Raw genomic sequence first — 23,247 nt, 5'->3', positions numbered from 1 at the left:
ACAGGAAGCTTCTGAGAAGGCCGCACTTGAAACTGCTAGCAGGAATCACCTTTCAAAGCAAGGACTGTGGAAAGAGTCGCAGGGAGGCTTAGACTCTTCCTCTTCTGCCTATCTCTATATCTGGATCCACAACGAACACAAAATTTGATGTTGAAATTTTTATTCAAAGAAAAGACAGAAATGTCCACTTACATTTGCTCAGATTGGCCTAAGTATTTCTATTTTAGAAGAAACATCCTTGGATTCTGTTCTAATGCCCATGAAATACCTGTTGTAACTGTGCCCATTCTGCTGTGATTTCATATGTGGTCTCTCATCTGAATTCTGTGACTCAGAATCCTGACTCTTCACAGAAAATACAAAGGGAAAAAGACTTAAGACACCAGAAGGAAAAGACTTAAGACACCAAGTCACTGACTAAAAAAAAAGACTTAAGACACCAATAGTCACTGACTCAAAAAAAGAAATTCACTGCATCTTTTCTCAGGTCAGAAGTTGGGCTTCCATGATTCCTCTGTAAAGGAAGGAAGAAAGTGATACAAGCCAAGAAATTATTTTCTTAAGGAGAAATGAATGTGCTAGGGCAAGTCCTCGCACACCAATGGATCTATAGGACAGCAGAATTTGACTTTTCTGTCTCCATTTTTTCCCTCATGTATTACCTAGTCTGTAGAAACAAACAAATCACGTAGTCAGGAGAAAACCAAAAAGGTAACTGGGAACATATGAACGCATGAGATCATAACTCAACGGTGGCTGTTTCAACTTATATTCCTGGCTGATTTGGGCTCCGTTTTCAGAGTTCTTCCAAGGAGCCACAGTCATGGCTTTCATTCGCAGAACAGACCAGGGCTAGACTAGGTCAATTCTAAGGCACTTCATGGCTTTAAAAGTCTGTGATTACACTACCGTTAGTGACTCTGTCTGAGGTAATTACTTAATGGCTCCAACTATAAGACGAAACCAATAGGAAAGTTGAGGTTCTCCAGAAGGTAAAGAGGAGAAGATGGTGGCAATTTTAAGAGTCCTTTTCTCTGGTCTGACCTTGGGTTCAAAATTTAAAAGAGTCCTTTTCTAAAAGGGAAACCTCAGCTAGGCTGAAAAAGAAAAAAAAAGAAAGAAAGAAAGAAGGGCAGAGACAAGAACACTATAAATCCAGTAAAGCTGCCTTTGCAGGGTTATCAAAATGCAAGGGAAAAATGAGAGAATGACACTATTAAAAATTTCCAGAAGGTCTAGCCCTCCATCTTTGTTTTAACCAGCAGCAAACTGTATGCAGGTTCCATCCAGTGAACTGCAGCCACAAACCCATTCCAGTGAACCCTCCTTAATCACAGCGAGAGGTGGATGAAAACTGGAATCTATCCTGTTTCCTAGGGCCACTCCTGCTCCAACTCTGACTCCTATCTGGATCTATAGTCCCTGACTTTGTCCTCCCTTTGGCTGATGACGCTGCAGGCTGATAAAGGCTCTTAAGGCCCAGACCTGTGCCTACCAAGACCTACGATACCTGTCTTTTCTCTCCACTGGTACTAACTTCTCAGAAAATTCCACCTGCTGCCTTCCACATCCCTCCTATCTAATTGGACTTTGGGTCCTGTGCTTTCATATTTCATAATAAAGAGAAAACTTGGGAGGCCACAGAAAGACTCAGACAATGAATAAGGGTCAGCTCTCTTCAGAGGGGCAAAATCTAAGCCCTTGTTTCTATTCACCTTCATTAAGAAGAAAGGGCAGTTCTACCTCTGTATAATACCGTGAGCATTCACCTCTGGTATACTCAACAGGAAAGCCTATAAAATTCAAACCAGAGTGAGCCCTCTTCAAAACTTGTCACAGCAGATGGTAATACAGGTTTCTTGTTATGATGTGTGCTTTGTACAATGCCAAACATGCTCCTACTTAAAGATAAAGACGTAACCATTTTTGATTCTGCAAAATACACTATCAATCCATAAGGAAGTGAGTGAGAAATATCTAGGGGGATATGAATTGATAGTTGCAGCGCCTCAGGTCTTCCTGCAAACACCCCAACCTAAGCAATTTGTCCAACTAGAGGCTACCACAATCACAAGGCACGCATTAAAACGTGGGGTAACATGGAAAGTTCATGTCAAGGACAGCATTTTAGATGCAATCTGAAAATCCGATGTCCCATTGGAGAAGCCTATACTTTCTTCTATTTGGCATATTTTCCTACAAATAATACTAGTTTATATGCACATGGTATCTTAAAACATTTTTAAGATAAACATGTATCTTACAGCTTAAAACATTTTCTCATTTCCACTTTTTAAAACTTTCCAACAGTCCCCTCCCTCCCTTCTAAAAAAAATACTTTCCAACAAAGCTCATCTGTAACTCTGCATATTTCCTGACAATGAACTATACACATTTCTCATCAGTTTGCAGGTAAGATGAAGACTCAATAAGTACAAATCATCTACCTCAGGTACGCTAGTAATAGAGCCCAATTCACACTCAGGTCACTGGCTGCATCCTCAGCTCTTTCTTTCCTCTTACTGAAATACCCAGATTCACTTCAGCTCAGCATTTACTGAGCATCTGCCATAGACGCAGCCTGTGCCTGGGGCTGGGATTTAAATAGCTCCAGTCCCTGCCCTGTACAGAATGCAAAGGCCAGTGGAGAGTAGCAGCAGCACGCCTGGCCACAGCGGCCAAGTGCAGCAAGTACTCACAGAATTCCAGGCAATGCCAAGAGGCTTCAGAGAGGGCAGCCTGGGTACCAGAACTTGAAGGACCAATGGATTCCCCAGATGGAAAAGCAGAAAGAACGGTGCATACCATGCAAGATAAAGTGTCTGGAAGTGACAGAGGCCAGCAACAATGGGCACGCCACAGGGCAGGGCCCAGGACACAGCACCCAGGAACGGGCTTAGTGTCTGCCTGTGAAGGGCGTCAGGGTCCACACCAAAGATTTTGTATTCCATCCCAAAGAGACGCCACAGAGAGAGTTCAAAGGCAAATTAAGGCCAGGAATGGTGGCTCACGCCTGTAATCCCAGCACTTTGAGAGGCTGAGGTGGGTGGATCACCTGAGGTTAGGAGTTTAGGACAAGCCTGGCCAACATGGCGAACACTGTCTCCACAGAAAATACATAAACAAGCCGGGCATGGTGGCTTGCACCTGCAGTCCCAGCTACTCACGAGGCTGAGGCAGGAAAATTGTTTGAAACCAGGAGGCAGAGTTGCAGTGAGCCAAGATTCCACCACTGCGCTCTCGCCTGGGTGACAGAGTGAGATTCTGTCTCAAAAAAAAAAGGCAAATCAAGGGAGACTATTAACAAGATTAAATAGCTAAAAATAATAATAATTTATGGTAGTTAAGAAAACAGTGCCCAATTAATTAAACTGGTTAATTCTCACTAACACACACATACAGAATGCAAACTGATGAACGCATGTACCAGGTACATGCATGAAAGGAAAGGCAGAAAGTTGTTTTTTTTTTTTTTTTTGTAGGGTGAGACCAAGTCTTGCTCTGTCACCCAGGCTGGAGTGCAGTGGTGCGATCTCGGCTCACTGCAGCCTCCGCCTCCCAGGTTCAAGCAATTGTCCTGCCTCAGCCTCCCAGGTAGCTGGGATGACAGGCGCCCACCACCAGGCCAGGCTAATTTTTGCATTTTTAGTAGACATAGGGTTTCACCACGTTGGCCAGGCTGGTCTCAAACTCCTGACCTCAAGTGATCCACCCGCCTCGGCCTCCCAAAGTGCTGGGATTATAGACTTGAGCCACCATGCCTGGCCCCAGCCAGCAATATATTTAACCTAAAAACCATGGGTTTGAGATTAGTGTGGCAGAAGAGTCTGACTTCCTTAAAGAATATTTTCAAAAACCCCCATGTACCCTTTCTTAGGCATATACTTTAGGGCAGTAAGTCTAGTTAAAAGCAGCTCTATGAAAAGCATAACTCTGACTTCACTTTTGCTCTCCCCTGGGATTTCAGGGACCTGCCAGAGGAAACTCCATTGGTTCCCCTCCCTTTACGCCTAGCTAAATGCCACTCTGTCTCTCATGGCAATAACCTAGGGGCATCTATTTTAGCATGGTTGAAGGGGCAACGCTGCCCTCAGTCCCAGGTGACAACAAGGAAACACCATGGGATGGGGGAGGGAAGTGGAGAAGCACCAGTTCTTTAATGTTACTAGTTCAAAGCAAAGCTGCTCTGTAATCCATGTCTAAACTCCGTGCGCCTAACCTCACACCCCGCCCCTATTGTGCCCACTGTGGAATCGGGTAGTTTATGTTGACTTTTAAAGCCTCCAGGATGGCCAGAGGCTGAGTGTATGCCCAGGACGGATGTATAGACCCTGTGCTTAAACTCTGAGGTGACTATGAAACAGCACCTTTGGGTGGTCTGAAGCTTGGCTCACCCGGAAGGACCAGCAGCAAGTAAGCATGAGGGACCATATTCGGGACCACAGCCAGGTCCGGCTCACTCCTGCCGTCCTAGCAGTCACTAGTGTCCTCTTCCACTCTCAGAGTTTTCCCTTTGGAAATTGATCTTGGCTAGTATGGATGTGCCTTTCAGTTACAAAAACATCAAGCAGGAGTTCAGCAGTGGCCTGGCACTGCCACTAGCTATTGTCCCCTCTTCAGATACAGAAGCGCTGTTATGGACACCTGTGCGTCCTTCCCTCCCAGCATCTCCCACGCACGAGGCAGCTTTTGGTGTCGCCTGTGGACACTGTCCAGGATCATTTGCACTTAACAGGTATGGCTTTCAAATATGTGCTTTATAGTGAGCCAGAGCAGGAAAGGCCTAAAGAGGACCCCCAAATTTTATTACAACTTTCACAAAATCCACTTTCAAACATACCCTAATATTAGCTACAAACTTATTTATATCATGCATTACCAGCTACAAGCCAGTACACATTTTACTATTTCGTCTTACAGCAACATCACCATCTGATAAAGGTGCCACAATAAAATATAACAAAACACACATATATCCACAAACAGAACTCCAGTGCTAGCCCAGGGCTTTAAGACATAGCTCCTCAGCAGAATCTCTTGGGGTTTAGAAGCCACACCTTGTTATCCCATTACTCATAGCTCCACTGTTTACAGGACGGGTGTGGAGCAGATAAAGGAAGTTCTACAGACCCTGTCCTCACAGGCTTCCAACAGCCTTCACCTAACAACCAAAAGGAGAAGACCAAATTTAATTGTCTTTTCCCTTAGATACATTTTATTTATCCTGAATCTCACTGGTTCTTCCAATCTGATCTCTAATGTCTTTACTTTTTAGCATCAGATTCTCTCCGGATATTTGTGGAACTCCCAGAAGTTCTGACCAACTGTTATTTCGATACAGGAAGTAGACACAATCACCAAGTATGAAGTGGAATCTACCAAGAAATACCCAAGGCGGAACTCTAACGAAAGCAAAGATTGGAGGAGAACCTCTTTGGTTTAAAAAGACTAAGTTACCTTACTATCTATCTCTCTCTCTCTCTCTCTCTCTCTCTCTCTCTCTCACACACACACACACACACACACCCCCGAAAAAGCCTCAGCTTCCTAACCACTAAAACACTATACAGTCTTTCTGCTGAAAACAGTAAGATAAAAACAAAAACCAGAGTCTAGGTTGGTCCTTAACTCCTCCCCAAAAGATTCAGTAAACTATGCTCACAGGACTAAGAGATACCTAAAATTCCATTCCATATACCCCAAGTCACATCAGTCCCTGCCAGGGGCTGCGGCTGTGACTCACCATCCTCCTCTTCGGTTTTAAGGACCATCTTGTTTCCTTACAGCAGGATACAAAAAGTCCGTTCTGTCCTTCAAGGAGAGCAGTAACTTACTGGGAGCCAAGTTTTCCTGTGGGGTCTGACTGGGGGGAGCCGGGGATACCTGCGAAGCTGTCCAGCCACTAGGACAGCTCAGAGCTGCTTCCTGAACAGACGGGCAATGGCTGGCTGCATGCCTGGGCCAATCAGCCTCCAGCCTCCAAAGAAGCGGCACTCCCAGTCACTGCCACCACCCAGTTCCTGAAGTCAAGCTCACGCACCTTCCGAGTGTGTTAACCGTCTGCTTCCCTGAAAGCAATCTCACAGTGGAGTCAAACTAGTTTAGTAGCCACACTTACAGTCTTTTCTCAGGCTCAACCAATGTCATAGACAGGACTTGCTGCTGTTTTTCTCTTCACTTTCCAGTACAGTTGTTCGTTGGTATCCAAGGGGGACTGGTGCCAGGAACCCCCATGGACACCAAAACGCACGGATGCTTGAACCCCTGAGTTTGTATAAAATGGTGTAGTATTTGCATATAAGCTACACACATCCACTCATATATTTCAAATCATCTCTAGATTACTTCCAATACCTAATACAATGTAAATGCTTTGTAAACAGTTGTTACGCTAGGTTGTTTAAAGAACATGAAAAAAGTCTGTATGTGTTCAGTACAGGTGTGACCTTTGTTTTCCAAATACTCCATCCACGATAGGTTAAATCCATGGATGGGGAGCCCATGGAAGGCTGACTACACTTTCTTAAAATCGAATCATTAAAATCCCTAGTCCCCTCACAATGAGATAACAGCACATTTCCCAAGAGAATGACTAAGAAGAGCTCGTAATCACTACAGCATGTTATGAGGTCACAGGCTAAAAGCGGAAAGCAGATATTAGAGGCAAAAAAAAAAAAAAAGGCAAACTCTCAGTATAAGTTCAGTTTGACCCCATTATGATCCCTAACATGTTGTACAAAAGTATTCTTTTCCGCACAGTCCAATTACGTTCATGACACGTATGCATTGTTGAAAATTAGAAAATAGTAACAAGAAAAAGAAACACCTTAATCCTATCACCAAGAATAACCATTGATGACATTTTGGCATATATTTTCTAGACTTCTGTTATATTATATATGTTCTCTCTCTCGTATATATTTGTGTGTGTGCATGTGTATGTGCACACATACACACACACAAACTGGATATTTTACATGCTGTTTTAAAACCATCTCTTTTTACTTATAACATTTTTTCATGACTCTAAATGGACATCTATCACATTTATTATTATTCGCAGTCTAGACATAATGTTTAACCAATTCCATGTTGTAAGACTTCTAAGTGATTTCCACTTTTTCTACGCGTGTCAATACACATGTACACACGTTTTGGCACTTCTCTTTAATTCTCGGAAGTAGAACTGCTGGATCCAGATATAGCTTCCCACCACACCACCACAGTAGGTCACACTTACTGCATGCCTACTTCTTGCCTAGCTTGATGTGACCTAACTCATCTAATTCTGAAAACGTCCCATAGGGTGCGTGTCTTCTCCATCCCCAGGTCATGGATGAGAACACCAGCACCCAGAGAGGTTACACAGCTTGCCAAAGCACAAGACCTGGCAACAGAGCCCACCCTCTGCACCCTGCTCTCTGCTGGACTCCCAACCCCTCTCTTGCTAGTCTTGGTTGTAAATGTAAACTCCCGCAGCAGCTTTGCAGGAAGTGCTAGACTTTGGCTAAGTCTTACTGGGGAGTTGGAAACACACACATCTATAGCAAGACAACAGGGCACTGCCCCAGTCATACTCTGAAGGTGACCACAGGTGCTGACATGACTCAAGGCCAGAGACTTCATCACGTTCTCTTTTTTCTTGCCTAATAATAGCTAAATAAATACATATGCATGTATTTAAAAAAAAAAAACCGAACACGTTGTTTTGTAGAGGCAACTAATATAACCCAACATGTCATCTTTTGGTTTCGTATGTCAAAATCACAGCTGTAAGTCCCACCCTGAACCATTTCAAAACCTATGTTTAATGATTCCCAAACAGCATTTCTATCTCCTAGTATCAGGTCTGATTCACAGCCAGTGATCCCAACTTACAAGAGGACAGGTCACTTCTATTTTCTACCTACTGTTAAATGGTATAGCGTTTCTCTGGAATAAACACCCAAAGGCAGAAAAGCTGGTCATGAGGCCTGAGTACTTAAAGCTTTCACAGGTGCTGCCGAAGTGCTTACCACTCCCTCATGGGACCAAACTTAACTTCTGCCGTGAGACAGTGGGAAACGGTTTCTCATTGCTGTTGGTCATTTGCACTGACCTGATTACTGGTGATGCTGATTATCTTTTCATAAGTTTTAGGTATTTCCTCTTTCATAAATTGCTTTTTCAAATCCTTGGCCCACTTTTCTATTGCTTATCATTTTTAAAGTTATTTGTAGATTATGAATCCTTTGTATTAAATGTTACAAATATTTTGTCATAACCTGTCACTTTTTAAGACATTTTTGCAAAAAAAAGTTGTATCTTTTGTCTGTTTTGTTCAACATTCATTGAGCACATTTAGTGCCAGCCACTAGTGAGACATCAGAGAACCAAAGAGACAAAAATGCCTGCCCTCATAGCATCTCCACTCTATCGAAGCAGGAAAGGCAGGGAAACAAGTAAAAGATGCAGTATGTCAGATGGTAAGTACTGCGGAGTGGTACTTTGTGCCATGGCTTGGAAACTCTCTCAAGGTAGTGAGCTGAGACAATCAGAGAGCTCACCTTCTTTTGTTTCCAGTCTTTCAGAGATCACTGTCCTTGGTGGACTGACGTCTAGTGTCTTACTAGAAGACCCCAACGTTTCACATTTGTCTTTTATTATTGTTGTTTTTCCTTGAAGAAATACCTGATTCTAACTGTGTCTTGATTAATTATCCTTATCTATCATTATCTAGAAGTGGAAGTGCATTCAGGGAAGGCCTCTGCTGAGAAGGCCAGGAGGCTGCTGTGGCTGGACCAGGAAGAACAGTGTAGGGAGGAGTAGAAGACGGTCACAGAGGTGAGTGGGTGAACTGCATGGGACCTTGGCGGCTGTTTTAAGGACTCTGGTTTCCATTCTGGGTGAGATGCACAGCTGCTGCCAAGGTTCTGAGCAACATGGCATTTTGTGGCTTCCTTTGTAACAAGACCACTTCAGTTGTGGAGAAGAACAGACTGGAGACAGCTAGCACAGGAGCCGGAAACCGGCTGGGGGCTGCTACAGTCATCCAGGTGAGAGGGGTCGGCAGCTTACTTGATAACAGTGGCCATATTCTTGCTGTATTTACTTTCAGGGTACAGCCAAGGACATGCCAATGGAGTCCTTGTGAGGTATAAATGAGAGAAGTCAAGGGTGACTCCAAGCTTTCTGGCCTGGCAAGTGAAAAGAATGAAGCTACTGTCTTCTGCTTTTTTTTTTTTTTTTTTTTTTGTCCCTCCCTTCCCCCTTCCCTCCCCCTCCCTCCTTCCTTCATTCCTCTTTCTTTTGAGACAGAGTCTCACTCTGTTGCTCAGGCTGAAGAGCACTGGTGGGATCTTGGTTCACTGCAACCTCCACCTCCTGGGTTCAAATGATTCTCCTGCCTTAGCCTCCCACGTAGCTCAGACTACAGGTGCACGCTACTACGCCCAGCTAATTTTGGTATTTTTAGTAGAGACAGTGTTTCACCTTCACCATGTTGGCTAGGCTGGTCTTGAACTCCTAACCTCAAATGATCCACCCTCCTCGGCCTCCCAAAGTGCTAGAATTACAGGTGTAAGCCATTACACCCAGCCTGGAGCTGCTATCTTCTGATAGGCCGCCCACTAGGTTCTCCCTCTCTACTCCCCACAGCTTCTGCCTTGCAGGCCCCATCATTCCTTCCACCCATCCACAGTCTCACAGGTCCCCTGATCCTTCAGACCCTCTGACTTTTAGCTTCTGCTCCCACTATTCAGTGCCTCATTCTTGTTATGCTTCCAATTCACATTCTCAAAAGAGGAACTCTGAATGGCTCATGTAATAGCCATCATCCCTACTGGGCACAGCAGGCCACCTCACAGGCTGCTAGCCAGGCAGTGTCCCTTAAAGCTGGAAGCATGGCAAGGCATACCTGGCTCAACACCACACTGTCAACTCTAGTACAACAAATAACACTGTCTGTTAAAAAAGAAAATAATGAATGAAGAGCTAGCTCTTCAATTCCTTAAAATAGACATTTAACCACTACATCATCAAATTGTAGGTTTCACTCACTCATAAGTGACCACAGAATTTATCATTCACATTGAGATATTTTTGAGATTGAAAATGGGTACTATTAATAATTACATCAGCCAATCAGCATAAACTAGGACTGTCTCTGGCAAACCAAAACATATAATAACCCAACTCCTAAGGCATATCTATAGTATCAATCCCAAATAGAGTGTTAGATTACAATGTATTTATTTAAATGGAAACTTTTTTAGTTTCACACTACACTTTGAAATAACTAAAAAAATAATGGCAAATTACAGAACCAGAACAATAATCTAGGGTCTCAGAGCAGTGTCTGAACAAATGTTATCAGAAACATACAGGAGCTAGCACAGGCCCTGTAAAAAGCAATAAACCAACAAAGTAGAAACAAACACTTGATTGTCATTCATATTAAAAATCACACATTAGGGCATTTTGATGCAAGTGTTTTTGATTCAAGACATTTTAAATTTTTAATTAATAAACGCCTTAAACAGACTTTAGCCTCATCCACTCCAGCAACAGATTAGGTGAGAATATAATGGTTTAAAATGTTTTAAAACTAGGCTGGGAGGGGTGGTTCATGTCTGTAATCCTAGCACCTTGGAAGGCCAAGGAGGGAGGACTGCTTGAGGCCAGGAGTTCGGGATCAACCTGGGCAACAAAGCAAGGCCCCATCTCTGCAAAAAAATTAAATAAATAAATTACACTAGAAAAAATTACGTGAATATTTATGTAATATTCTTGGAAAAATTGTTTTTTAAAGCGTACTACTCATATCAATCACAATCCCAGAGACAGAAACATTCCCAGAGTGGGAATCTGGAGAAAGTTAAGACAGGCACGACCTATAAAAGTGAGGGCAATGGCCGGATGTGGTGGATCATGCCTGTAATCCCAGCACTTTGGGAGGCTGAGGCAGGTGGATCACGAGGTCAGGAGTTCAAGACCAGCCTGGCCAAGATGGTAAAACCCCATCTCTACTAAAAATATAAAAAGTAGCCAGGCGTGGTGGCACGTGCCTGTAATCCCAGCTACTAGGGAGGCTGAGGCAGAGAACTGCTTAAACCAAGGAGGCAGAGATTGCAGTGAGCTGAGATTGTGTCACTGCACTCCAGCCTGGGAGACAGAGTAAGACTCCATCTCAATCAATCAATAAATAAAATTTAAAAGTAAAATAAAATAAAAAATAAAAGTGTTAGCCTAGCCACAGCTAAATGCACAGTATGGTTTACCATTTAAAACACATGCTGCGCTGGGCACAGTGGCTCACATCTGTAATCTCAGCATTTTGGGTGGCCAAGGTAGGTGGATCACCTGAGGTCGAGAGTTCGAGACCAGCCTGACCAACATGGAGAAACCCCGTCTCTACTGAAAAAAATACAAAATTAGCTGGGACTGGTGGTGCATGCCTGTAATCCCAGCTACTTGGGAGACTGAGGTAGGAGAATCGCTTGAACCCGGGAGGCAGAGGTTGCAGTGAGCCGAGATCGCACCATTGCATTCCAGCAGCCTGGGCAAAAAGAGTGAAACTCCATCTCAAAAAAACAAACAAACAAAAAACACATACTGCTGGGTGCAGTGGCTCATGCCTGTAATCCCAGCACTTTGGGAGGCCAAAGCAAGAGGATCACCTGACCAGCCTGACCAACATGGAGAAACCCTGTCTCTACTAAAAATACAAAATTAGCCAGGCATGGTGGCACATGCCTGTAATCCCAGCTACTTGGGAGGCTGAAGCAGGTGAATTGCTTAAACCCGGGAGGCGGAGGTTGCAGTGAGCTGAGATCACATCATTGCACTCCAGCCTAAGCAACAAGAGCAAAACTCCATCTCAAAAAAAAAAAAAAAAAGTATTCCTTGGCCCTTCAAAACGTTATTGGAAAATGCCACATAACTATTTTTGTAGAAACAGAAAGATGCCCATGTTATACTGTTAAATGAAAAAAATAATGTAACAAAAATGCATAATTATAAAAATGAATAAAGAAATTAGCCAGGAAGAATATATACTAAACACATTAATAATCATTATCTCTAGGTGGTCGGACTGCAGAGAAGCCTCCCATCATCTCTGTCCATTCACCAGTGCCTCCTTCTCTGTCCCCGTCCACAGTGCACCAGACTCCCTACCAGTCTCCAGCCGGCAGTCCTGCTTTCCAGCTTCACTCCCATGTCATGGCCTTTGAAGCTGTCTACCTAAGACAAACTGCCAAATCCAAAATCCCTGAAATGTGTCAAAATCTTAAACATTGTGAGTGCCAACATGCCACTCAAAGGAAATGCTCACTGAAGCATTTTGGATTTCTAATTTTCAGATTAGGGATGATCTGGCAAGTACAATGCAAATATTCCAAAATCCAAAAAAATCTGAAATCTAGAACACTTCTGGTTCCAGGTATTTCAGCTAAGAAATACTCAACCTATAGCCCTTTATGATAGCATCCTATTCTTGTTTCATCCTGTTTCCTTAAACTTCTATTTGCTCTGTTTGGTTGCTAACACTGAGAGTTTTCCTTAAGTCTCTAGTAAGCATAGTCTATTTCTTCACATTTAAGAGTGGCACACCAGGCTGGCCACAGTGGCACAGGCCTGTAATCCCAGCACTTTGGGAGGCCAAGGTGGGCAGATCATGAGGTCAAGAGAGCAAGACCATCTTGGCCAACATAGTGAAACACTGTCTTTACTAAAAATACAAAAATTAGCTGGGTGTGGTGGCACATGCCTGTAATCTCAGCTACTCGGGAGGCTGAGGTAGAAAAATTGCTTAAATCTGGGAGGCAGAGTTTGCAGTGAGCCGAGATTGTGCCACTGAACTCCAGCCTGGTGATAGAGTGAGACTCCATCTCAAAAAAAAAGAGTAACATACTAATAACGTGGTTAGACGCTGTGTGGTAGGTATGGCCTACAGATTGATGGGTGGCAATGTAATATGATCAGGCAGTAACATGTAGACACCCCACATGTAGGCCTCTGTAGCTCATTTTTCTTGGACTAGTTACCCAAATTCCATTCTCCAATCTCCAATCTGGGCTGTGTGGAGTATAAAACTGACCACTGGTATTTGAGGGGCTACACCGAAGGAGAAAGGATGGGGGTCTCACAGTTAAATATATAGACTTTTTTGGTGCTGCTTCTTGGTTGGTAGTTTTTAAAATGAATAAATATATATTTTTTTCACTTGCTCTCTGTATTTCACAGCCTTCTTCAGAAATTAAGCCTTCATGTTTTACCAGAAGTGCAAGAGAAACTGCCTTGCTGCAGGAGATGGAGAGGAGACCTGGGAGTCTCAACTGCCACAATGAACACTTTGAAACCACGCTCGTTTCTGTATCTCCATTCTCAGAGGTCCTGGGTACCTGAAGCCTTTCTGGAATTTGGGGGTAAATCATTTTGCTTTCTGGTGCCCTTTCTCTACAGCTTAGATCTTTCCTAATAAGATGCCAATAGGAAATACAGTCAGGCAAGTGTCCTCAAAGTCCCGAAGAACATCTGCAAGGCGGGGTGGAGCATAACAAAGACTTGTCAAGCCTCTGCAGGCAGAAATCCAGACACCTGGAAACACTGCATAATTCCTTCAAAGGTTACTTCTACTTTGGTTACCTAAAAAACATCGATTTATAATATTTTGTTTATAGGCACAAATGCATCTGTTAGACTTTGGGGGAAAAAGGAGTTGATGACAAAGGATATGTAATGTGCCACCAAGAATTCAAAGAACATGCCATTTTTTGACATAGGCCCACCTCGTACCTAGCAAGGCAAGCTATGATTTCAGATCACATTTGCCAGTATATACCTTTATGACACAGAATTGTTAGCACTTTTGTTATCAAAAGAAAAACTCAAAACCAATTAGATGTCAAAAAAAGGAAAACCTAAACCATATCCTTTCTTTTATGTACACAATTTGCACTTATTTCAATTCTTACCTAAGGAACAGTAACAATCCTTGCAAGAAAAAAAATAAGAGAGGTATGCATCACAAAGACTGATCTTATTTAGTTTCTATGTCAAGAAAATCCAGTATCAGTTCCATAACTTGCCACAAAACTGAAAAATTGTGTGGTTTTGATTATGTACATTTTGGAGTTTTTTCTTTCTGAGAAGGGGATCAAGAGCATTAGTCAGACGCTCAGGGAGGACCCTTGACCCAGGGCTGCAGTCTTCTGCGTACCGTGGAGCCTGGGGACACAGGAAGACCTTGGAGAACTCTGGTTCAAGTAGCTGCCACTTTCCGGAGGCAACAGAACAGTGCCCCTTCAGGACCTACCATCACCAACCTCGCCACAGCCCTCGGAAGCACCAGGAATCGTGTCAAAAAAGACATTCATGATGACGAAGTAAACAGAAACATCTTCCTCCATAAAGACGAAGCAGAAACAGCACAATTCACAAGTGAGAAAGAAGAAGAAACCTGGAGCTGAAATAAATTTCACACTACTCCTAGAAGTGGTTGCTACAGTAGTTTTAAATGCCCTTTAAAATAAAGTAAAAAATATTCAGTGTGGTAAATTCCATCTGTGCTGCCCTCTGCTGGCTAGATGAAAAGACTGTTAGAAGATTGACACAGACATTGCATCCAAAAATTCCATTTATTACCTTTTGAACATATATAGGGAGAAAAGTGGTAATTCATGTTCTACCTAGCATATGTGCCAGTTCATATGTGCATATTCACCAGTATTTATTTCCTGAAAGGGATTTGTTATTATTACCATTGGTTTGCCCTTTGTCCATATACTCTGACTAATTTGAAGGATAGTGATAACAGCCAACAGAAGCTTATACGATACAGGCAGATACAAACAAAAAACGATACACACAATAAATAAGTAACGTGCTAGAGAGTGATGGGTGCTATGGGGAAAAGAGAAGTACGTGGCAGGCGGTGGGGTCAGGTATCGTTAAGTTTTAAATAAGATGGTCAGAACAGGCATCACTGCAAAGATAAAATCTGAACCACAGTTACTTCTTCCCCAACGCCTCCAAAAAACCATATTCAGGATTCTCTTTTCTACAATTCTGAGGTATACAAAATACACGTATATTCTTCTCTGAACCGCCTCTATTCCTCACCATGAAGACTAATGAAATTATACAATAGCTGCAAGATTTGATTACAAAGACCATCTTCCCACAAGGAGACCTGAGCTCTAAGACCCACAGTGACAGCGTGGCAACGAAGTTTTCTACTTCCCCTGTCTCCTTAGGATGAAGTATCACCACATGGTAACCTGAGGTTCTCCTACTTTCCATCTGTAAGAGTCTACCACATTTAGAATGTCTATTCTCCCATCTTCTAGCTGCTCTTCACGTATTTATTTACTCATGATAGTAATAATTTTAAAGGCCAGGTGTGGTGACTCATGCCTGTAATTGGCACTTTGGAAGGCTGAGGTGGGAGGACCACTTGAGCCCAGGAGTTCAAGACCAGCCTAGGCAACATGAAGAGATTCCATCTCTAGAGAAAACTAAAAAATTAGCTGGGTGTGGTGGCGCATGCCTGTAGTCCCAGCTACTTTGGAGGGTGAGGCAGGTGATGATCACCCCACTGCACTTCAGCCTTCATGACAGAGCCAGACTCTTTCTCAAAAAAAATAAATAATAATAACAGTCAACACTGAATACTCTGTATTTACTCAAAAAAGATTTGACTCTTTCCCATGTGTTCATTCTGAATGATGTCTGTTGAACTGTGCTAAGCACTACGTTAGCTAGGAGCTAGACCTACGAAGATCAAGAGAACAAAATATCACCCCCTTCAAAACACAACAGTCCACTGGAGGACACAGGTAATGGCAGCACATACAAAAAAAGCCACGTGACATGCTAAGGATCAGGCTATGAGGGTCCAGAATATTCCAGGCTCATAGAGAAAGATTAGCAAAAAATCCCTGGGAGAGGTGGGAAGAATAGTGGCACAGGTATACTTAAACAAGGGAGTGACTTTTAAGAAAATGCACAATCTTAGCAGCTTATCTGGTATTTAGGAAGAGATTTGGGGAGATTCAAATAGTGCACTGTGGTCACAATCTTGAAGGATCTAGAGGTAAACATTTGGGGTGAGGAGGCACTGACTGGGAGAGGGAGGACATTTTTAGACATAATACAATTCAGTGATTTTTAGTATATTTACAAAGTTATACAACCATCACCACTATCTAATTTTAGAACATTTTCATTATCCCCAAAAGAAAATCCCATTCCCTGTAGCAGTCACCCCCATTCCCTCATCTCCAGCTCCTGACAATCACGAGTCTACTTTCTGACTCTCCAGATCTGCCTAATACACAGCCTTGTGTGACTGGCCTCTCACCTGGCATAATGTTTTCCCCACTCAGCCATGTTGCAGCGCGTGTCAGAACGTCATTCCTTTTTATGACTAGATCATCTCCCCTTGTAGGGACATACTTCATTGTACTTATCCATTCATTAGCTGATGGACATTGGGTTGTTTCCGCTTTTTGGTTCTTATAAAAAAAATGCTGCTATGAGCATGTAAATTTGTGTGTTGTATATGATCTTTAAAACTATACATGTATACCACTTTGATTAAAATAAATTTCACTACACTTTTGGCCCTTGAGCCCCTCCCTATGCTCCGGTCTACTCTCACACGGTGGAGTGTACTTTGATTTTCAATAAATCTCTGCTTTTGTTGCCTTTTATTCAAATAAAATAAAATAAATTTTATAATATTTTCTACTTTTCTGAATCCTACCCATGATTCAAAGCCCAGCTCTGAGCCTCTCCCAGGGCTCTCTCTCACTGTCCACCACTGCACCCTACATAGGAAACAAACCAAAGGTGCTGACCCACACTTGGGTAAGATTCACCTCTAAACACTCTGATTCTGAGAGCCATGAGTCCCATCATAAAAAAATGAAAACTATCTACCGAACCAGTCTGGCGTGGTTTCACGGGATCACTGAGTAGTCATGCCAGGTGTCCCGTCAGCTGGTGTAAGTACTGATCATCTTGCTGTGTGATTAACAAATGGTTTCAACACAGTTCTGGGGCAAAGGAAAACATTTAAACATTCAACAGGCCCAGGTTACCGCAGGGGAACAACAATGCCTAGGTTATCAGGAAAGCTCACTGTTTAACTGCACTAAAGGCATCAAAAGCGCTGGTCATTTAATGATAAATACAACTGGCCTTTCTAGTACTTTTATTACTTGGGAGAATACAGAAGTGTCTGGAAAAGGGGGTAAGGGAGATGATTCAACTAATTCATTGGATTTTCTGTGTATTTCTAAACCAAACTCAGTAATTTTTACCAAAAAATTCCAGCCTTAATTAAATATGAAAACAGTTGATCATTATGTGTAAAACTCAAGGATGTTTATGAAAACAAAGTTCTCTGATCAAATAAGAGTAAGTAAAAGCGGGCTAGCGGGAGGAGTGCCTTTGCTTTTGTGCTTTTTTGCTTTGGAGATCTACTTTGATACAGGAGCACTGCAGATCCCCTTCCTGTTTCCTTTGCTCTCCTGCCTTACTAATTATACATCACCCCTTCCTTGCAAAACCACAAGACCAAATGTTACAAGTTACAAAATCGGTATACTCCACCCATCCTTTACTCAGCTGACACAGAGCAAACTGAACCAGTGCAGTCCTGCCACAGCTCTGAAGATGGAACCATCACATGACAGAGGATGTGTGAGGAGGGCCCAGCACACCCACATACTGTGGGGAGCAGAGCAAATGTGGCAGCAGATAGGACCACCAAGGCCAGCCAGTCCAAATTCTTGACACCTGTTATTGATTTAAAAAGAAACTAGGCAAGGCATGGTGGCTCAGACCTGTAATCTCAGCACTTTCGGAGGTCAAGGTGGGAGGATCACTTGAGCCCAAAAGTCTGAGAGCAGCCAGTACTTTGGGAGACCAAGGTGGGCGGATCACCTGAGCTCAGGAATTGAAGACCAGCCTGGCCAACATGGCAAAACCCTGTCTCTACTAAAAATACAAAAATTAGCTGGGCGTGGTGGCGGGCGCCTGTAATCCCAGATACTTGGGAGGCTGAGAGAAAATAATTGCTTGAACCCAGGAATCGGAGGTTGCAGTGAGCTGAGATCGTGCCATTGCATTCCAGTCTGGGCAACAGAGTGAGACTCTATCCCCCTCTCAAAAACTTTTAAAAATTAGCCAGGTGTGGTGAAGTGTGCCTGTGGTCTCAAGCTACTCAGGAGATTGAGGTGAGAAGATCACTTGAGCCCAGGAGGTTGAGGTTGTGGTATGCTATGGTCATGACTTTGCATTCCAGCATGGGTGACAAATGAAGATCCCTGTCTAAAAAAACAAAACAAAACAAAAAAACCTAACTAAGCAGAAATCATTGTTTAAAATCGAATCATCTTGCTTTAGAAGGCAAGAGGTGGTTTCAGAAAAAAAAAAAAAAAAAAAAAGAACTCTAAAACAATCTATTTTTGAAGTGTTTTTTTATCCCCCAACTGTTTTAAGTGAAGGATTTCTCCAAGCTTTTACTTATTACATTGTTTAGATGTTTATCTGCCATAAAAAAAAATTCCCGGCCGGGCGCAGTGGCTCAAGCCTGTAATCCCAGCACTTTGGGAGGCCGAGGCGGGTGGATCACAAGGTCAAGAGATCGAAACCATCCTGGTCAACACGGTGAAACCCCGTCTCTACTAAAAATACAAAAAATTAGCTGGGCATGGTGGCACGTGCCTGTAATCCCAGCTACTCAGCAGGCTGAGGCAGGAGAATTGCCTGAACCCAGGGGGCGGAGGTTGCGGTGAGCCGAGATCGCGCCATTGCACTCCAGCCTGGGTAACAAGAGCAAAACTCCATCTCAAAAAAAAAAAAAAAAAATTCCCTTGCGTTTCAAAAAATATTCCTAACAAGTTTAAAAGCAGTCCTCAATTGCAGAAGTTACTATTACCCAAAGAAATATCAAGTGCTCCTAAAATAATACCATATACTTATTCCACAAAATATTTCTCAGCCTGCTCCCTCCAGGTCTAAAAAGGACAGCAAATCAATGGCCAGGGCGTGAGAATATGGTTCTTCTTCTGCCCAGAGGGAGGGAACATGAGATATGAGTGCACCCAGTGGCATCTACCATGGCAAGCTCATGTGGTATCCAGGCAAGTAATTCAGTGGCCTCCTCTAACATATTAGGAGTAGAGATTCAATAAAATAGATTACTTTCGGATGCATTTTGGAAGTGGACTAGAGCCTAGATGGTGTCACTGCACTCCAGCCTGGGCAACAGAGCAAGACTCCATCTCAAAAAAAAAAAAAAAAAAAAAAAAGTCATTGCTAACACTGAATTGGAAAACACTGAATCACTGCTCCTAGGAGAAACACAGGTTAGGTTCCTACAGGCCTCTGGTCACATTTTTGTCAACTGAACAATACGTAACCTTGTTCATATGGTTTTCTGTTTAAATGTGTCTTATTTAATACACATTGTTTGTTTTGTTTGAGACAGAGTTTGTCTCACTCTGTCACCCAGGCTGGAGTCCAGTGGTGGCATCCTGGCTCACTGCAACCTCCACCTCCCAGACTCAAGCAATCCTCCCACCTTAGGCACCTGAGTAGTGGGGACCACAGGTGTATACCGCACCTGGCTAATTTTTTCTATTCTTAGTAGAGACAGGGTTTCATTGTGTAGTCCAGGCTGGTCTCAAACTCCTGGGCTCAAGCAATCCACCTGCCTTAGCCTGCCACAGTGCTGGGATTACAGACATGAGCCACCATGCCCAGCCAATGTTGATTCATTAACGTTGAACTCATGGCCAGCAGCACTGTAACTCATCCTTGAACAAAGCTTCACTAACATGCTGTATTTTCTCCAAAGGGCACATCACAGCCTCTTGTACTTAGGAATGCTAGACAGAAATTCTGCATTATGCTTCCGGGCCATTTTAAAGAGCAAAGTCACCGGCAAAGGCACAAAAATACACACAAAAAAATGTAATGCTAAAGAGACCACATAAAGGTCATTTGTTTACAGTATGAGAGCTGAAACAAGAAATCAGTCACCTTGTTTCCCAGCAGCTGGAAATGTGTACACTGAGGACACTGCATTTTTCACTGCTCTGTAAACGTCCAGAAATGACCACAAAAGCTCTACCTTTGGATTGATTTGCAGGTTACAAATAAACTTTACTGAGTAGGCAAATTCATAAATACAAAATCCACAAATAACAAGGATTGACTTTATAAACGTAGAAGAAATCAGAGTACAGGTATCTCTCTGCTGTTGGTTATATCAAATGATAATTTTTTTTTTTTTTTTTTGGAGACAGAGTCTCGCTGTGTCACCCAGGCTGGAGTGCAGTGGCACAGTATCAGTTGACTCCACCTCCTGGGTTCAAGTGATTCTCCTGCCTCAGCCTCCCTAGTTAACTGGGATTACAGGCACCTGCCACCACACCTAGCTAATTGTTTTGCATTTTTAGTAGAGACAAGGTTTCACCACGTTGGCCAGGGTGGTTTCGAATTCCTAACTTCAAGTGATCCGCCCACCAAGGCATCCCAAAGTGCTGGGGTTACAGGCATGACCATCCCTGGCCTCAAATGCTAATTTCAAATAGTCTATTTCAAAGATCCTATTACTGGGAAAGAAACAGAAATTTAACCTATTTTGCAAATTTGCAACATAATTTCCTAGATGTTTGAAATGAGAACTCCACCATCTCCCTCTCTTTACCAGTTACAAGGCCGATTATATGATCTCCATTTTCGGATTCCTTTTTCTATTTCTAATAGGTTCAGAACTTGAGAGGAAAAAAAGGCAATTTTATTTATTACTCTTTTCCACTGTGAAGGAGTTTTTTTTCCATATGCATTTTCATAGAAATTACCTTTAAAAAGTACCTAACTGGAGTAAAATCTCTCCTATCAATGAAGAGTTCCAGGGCATCAGTGATAAACAATGCTGCTGATTATCACAGACAGGACAGAGAACTTCAAAAATGTATTTACGTTTATAATCTTAACTATGTAAATATAAGTAATGTCACACACCTCTTATCACAATGTGATTATACAAATTAAACATGACACTGAAAATGTTAAAATGCCTAATCAAATACAAAGCCATAGGTAGTACTATTAACACATGAATTTTGTTGTTGTTGTTGTGTAGTTCAAGACCAGTCCTGCCAAAACATCCCTAATCTTGGGAAACAGGACACACAAGAACACATAATGGAAGAAAAAGCACATGCAGGATTACCAAATCTCCCCCAAAGGTTTACTCTTCCTTTTCCCAAAGTCTTAAGGCACATGTATCAGAGAGTGTAGAACAGGGTGGGAGAGGGGCACCAGAGTCACCAGGAGCATGAGGACAGTTGGAGAGAAGCCTTTCATGCCACCCCAGCTCAGCTAACAGACTGTCCATAAATGGTCAGGCTGGGCATGGTGGCTCATGCCTTCAATCCTAGCACTTTAGAAGGCTAAGGTGGGAGGATCACTTGAGGCGAGTAATTCTGGACCAATCTGGGAAATATAGTGAGACCCTATCTCTAATTTAATTATAAGGAAAAAAAGGAAGAAAAAATAAAAACAAGCAAGTGCCACAGGCAAGTGCCAAACCTTCCCTCAGAAGGCTCATGCTCTTGGCCAGGCACACAGTGGCTCATGCCTGTAATCTCAACACTTTTTGGAGGATCACTTGAGCACAGGAGTTCGAGACCAGCATGAGCAACACAGCAAGACCTTGTCTCAACTAAAAAAAAAATAAAAAAATAAAAAAATTATGATAACAAAGGGTCAGAGAGCTGCTGACATCCATCCCTAATCACATGAGGTTTACGCACTGCCCTTAGGGAATCTAGCAGTAGATCATAAACATTAACTAAGCAGTAATAACAATTAGAAGATAAGGTACCAAATGGACTAAATAGGTGACTTGCCATATTCCAATTATGAAAAATACCAGCTTCTGCAAACTTTAAATAAAGTTTAATTACTTTTAACTCCTGCCATCTACCTCATCTGGGAACACAAATTACTGATTCTTTAGGGTAACCTTTAATTAAAATCTTAGTTCCAAAGTATGTTGTCTAGCCTAGTACTTCAAACACCAAAAATCCCTTAACAACAGAATTGTCCTAAAATTATTTCTTTAAAATAATCCCTTAAAAAACATACGGAGTACCCCACCTCACCCCCACTCCCCGCTTTATTTTTTTTTGAGACACAGTCTAAGTCTGTCATCCAGGCTGGAGTGCAGTGGCGAAATCTCGGCTCACTGCAACCTCTGCCTCCTGGGTTCAAGTGATTCTTCTGCCTCAGCCTCCAAAGTAGCTGGGACTACTGGCATGTGCCACCACCCCTGGCTAATTTTTCTATTTTCAGTAGAGAAGGGGTTTCACCATATTGGCCAGGCTGGTCTCGAACTCCTGACCTCATGATCTGCCCAAATCAGCCTCCAAAAGTGCTGGGAATACAGGTATGAGCCACCGTGCCTGCCCCTCACCCTTTTTTAAAAAGATCCACCACTGAGTGGTAATGATGTCATTGATCCAGCATACTGCAAACACCTGGCTGATGACATGCTAGGATCCTCTCCTCCAGACACACATGGAGTAGGGAGGAAGGATCAAAGTGGCCATTGTGTGAGGCTATGTCATGTGTGGCAGGACCACAGTGGACAAAGCCACTGGCTCCTGAGGAGCAGCTCATCCAGATAAAGAAACTCGGAAAGAAAAAACAAACAAAAGCCATGTGTGTGATGCTGACAGAGCTTTCCAAAAGCAATTATCTTCTCTGATTTTTGCCATGCTTCAAAAACAAACCCTCTTATATGGATTTGCCCACCCATAAGAATTTATACTTTTAATTTTTACATGACTTCCCCTCAATCTTAAGAAGGTACAAAATTGTGGGGTTTTTGTTTTTTGTGGGCTTTTTTGAGATAGGGTCTCACTGTGTTGCCCAGGCTGGAGTGCAGGGGTGCAATCTTGGCTCACTGCAGCCTTGACCTCCCTGGCTTGAGCAATCCTCCCACCTTAGCCTCCCAAGTAGCTTCAACCACAGGTGTGCACCACCATGCCAAACCATTTTTATTTCTTTTTTATTTGTAGAGACGGGTTCTCACTATGTTGCCCAGGCTGGTCTCAAACTCCTGGGCTCAAGCAATCCTCCTACCTCAACCTCAAAAAGTGCTGGGATTATAGGTGTGAGCCACCATACCCAACCCAAAATTGTGATCTTTAGTATAAGAATATAAATTTTTGCATTTAGTTT

The 23,247-nt window shown here is 42.8% G+C and overlaps 1 protein-coding gene across 2 annotated transcripts in view; it reads right to left on the bottom strand.

Annotated features, from left to right (window-relative positions):
* The window catches only part of CYTH1 (cytohesin 1), a 106,148-nt gene that overhangs the window by 55,184 nt on the left and 27,717 nt on the right, over positions 1-23,247 (bottom strand). Inside the window, exon 1 of one of the 2 annotated variants that reach the window (XM_017524990.2) lies at positions 5,744-5,953. The exons of the other annotated variant lie outside the window; for it this stretch is intronic. Within the exon in view, the coding sequence (XP_017380479.1) occupies positions 5,744-5,771 (28 nt within the window). The 5' untranslated portion in view covers positions 5,772-5,953. Of the gene's footprint in view, positions 1-5,743; positions 5,954-23,247 lie in introns of those variants that run through there. 2 annotated transcript variants of the gene reach the window in all.

Source organism: Cebus imitator, unplaced genomic scaffold (genome assembly GCF_001604975.1).
Source record: "Cebus imitator isolate Cc_AM_T3 unplaced genomic scaffold, Cebus_imitator-1.0 Scaffold36, whole genome shotgun sequence".
NCBI lineage: Eukaryota > Metazoa > Chordata > Mammalia > Primates > Cebidae > Cebus > Cebus imitator.
Note: the sequence above shows the minus strand (reverse complement) of the source record. Positions and strands in the feature narration are given on the sequence as shown.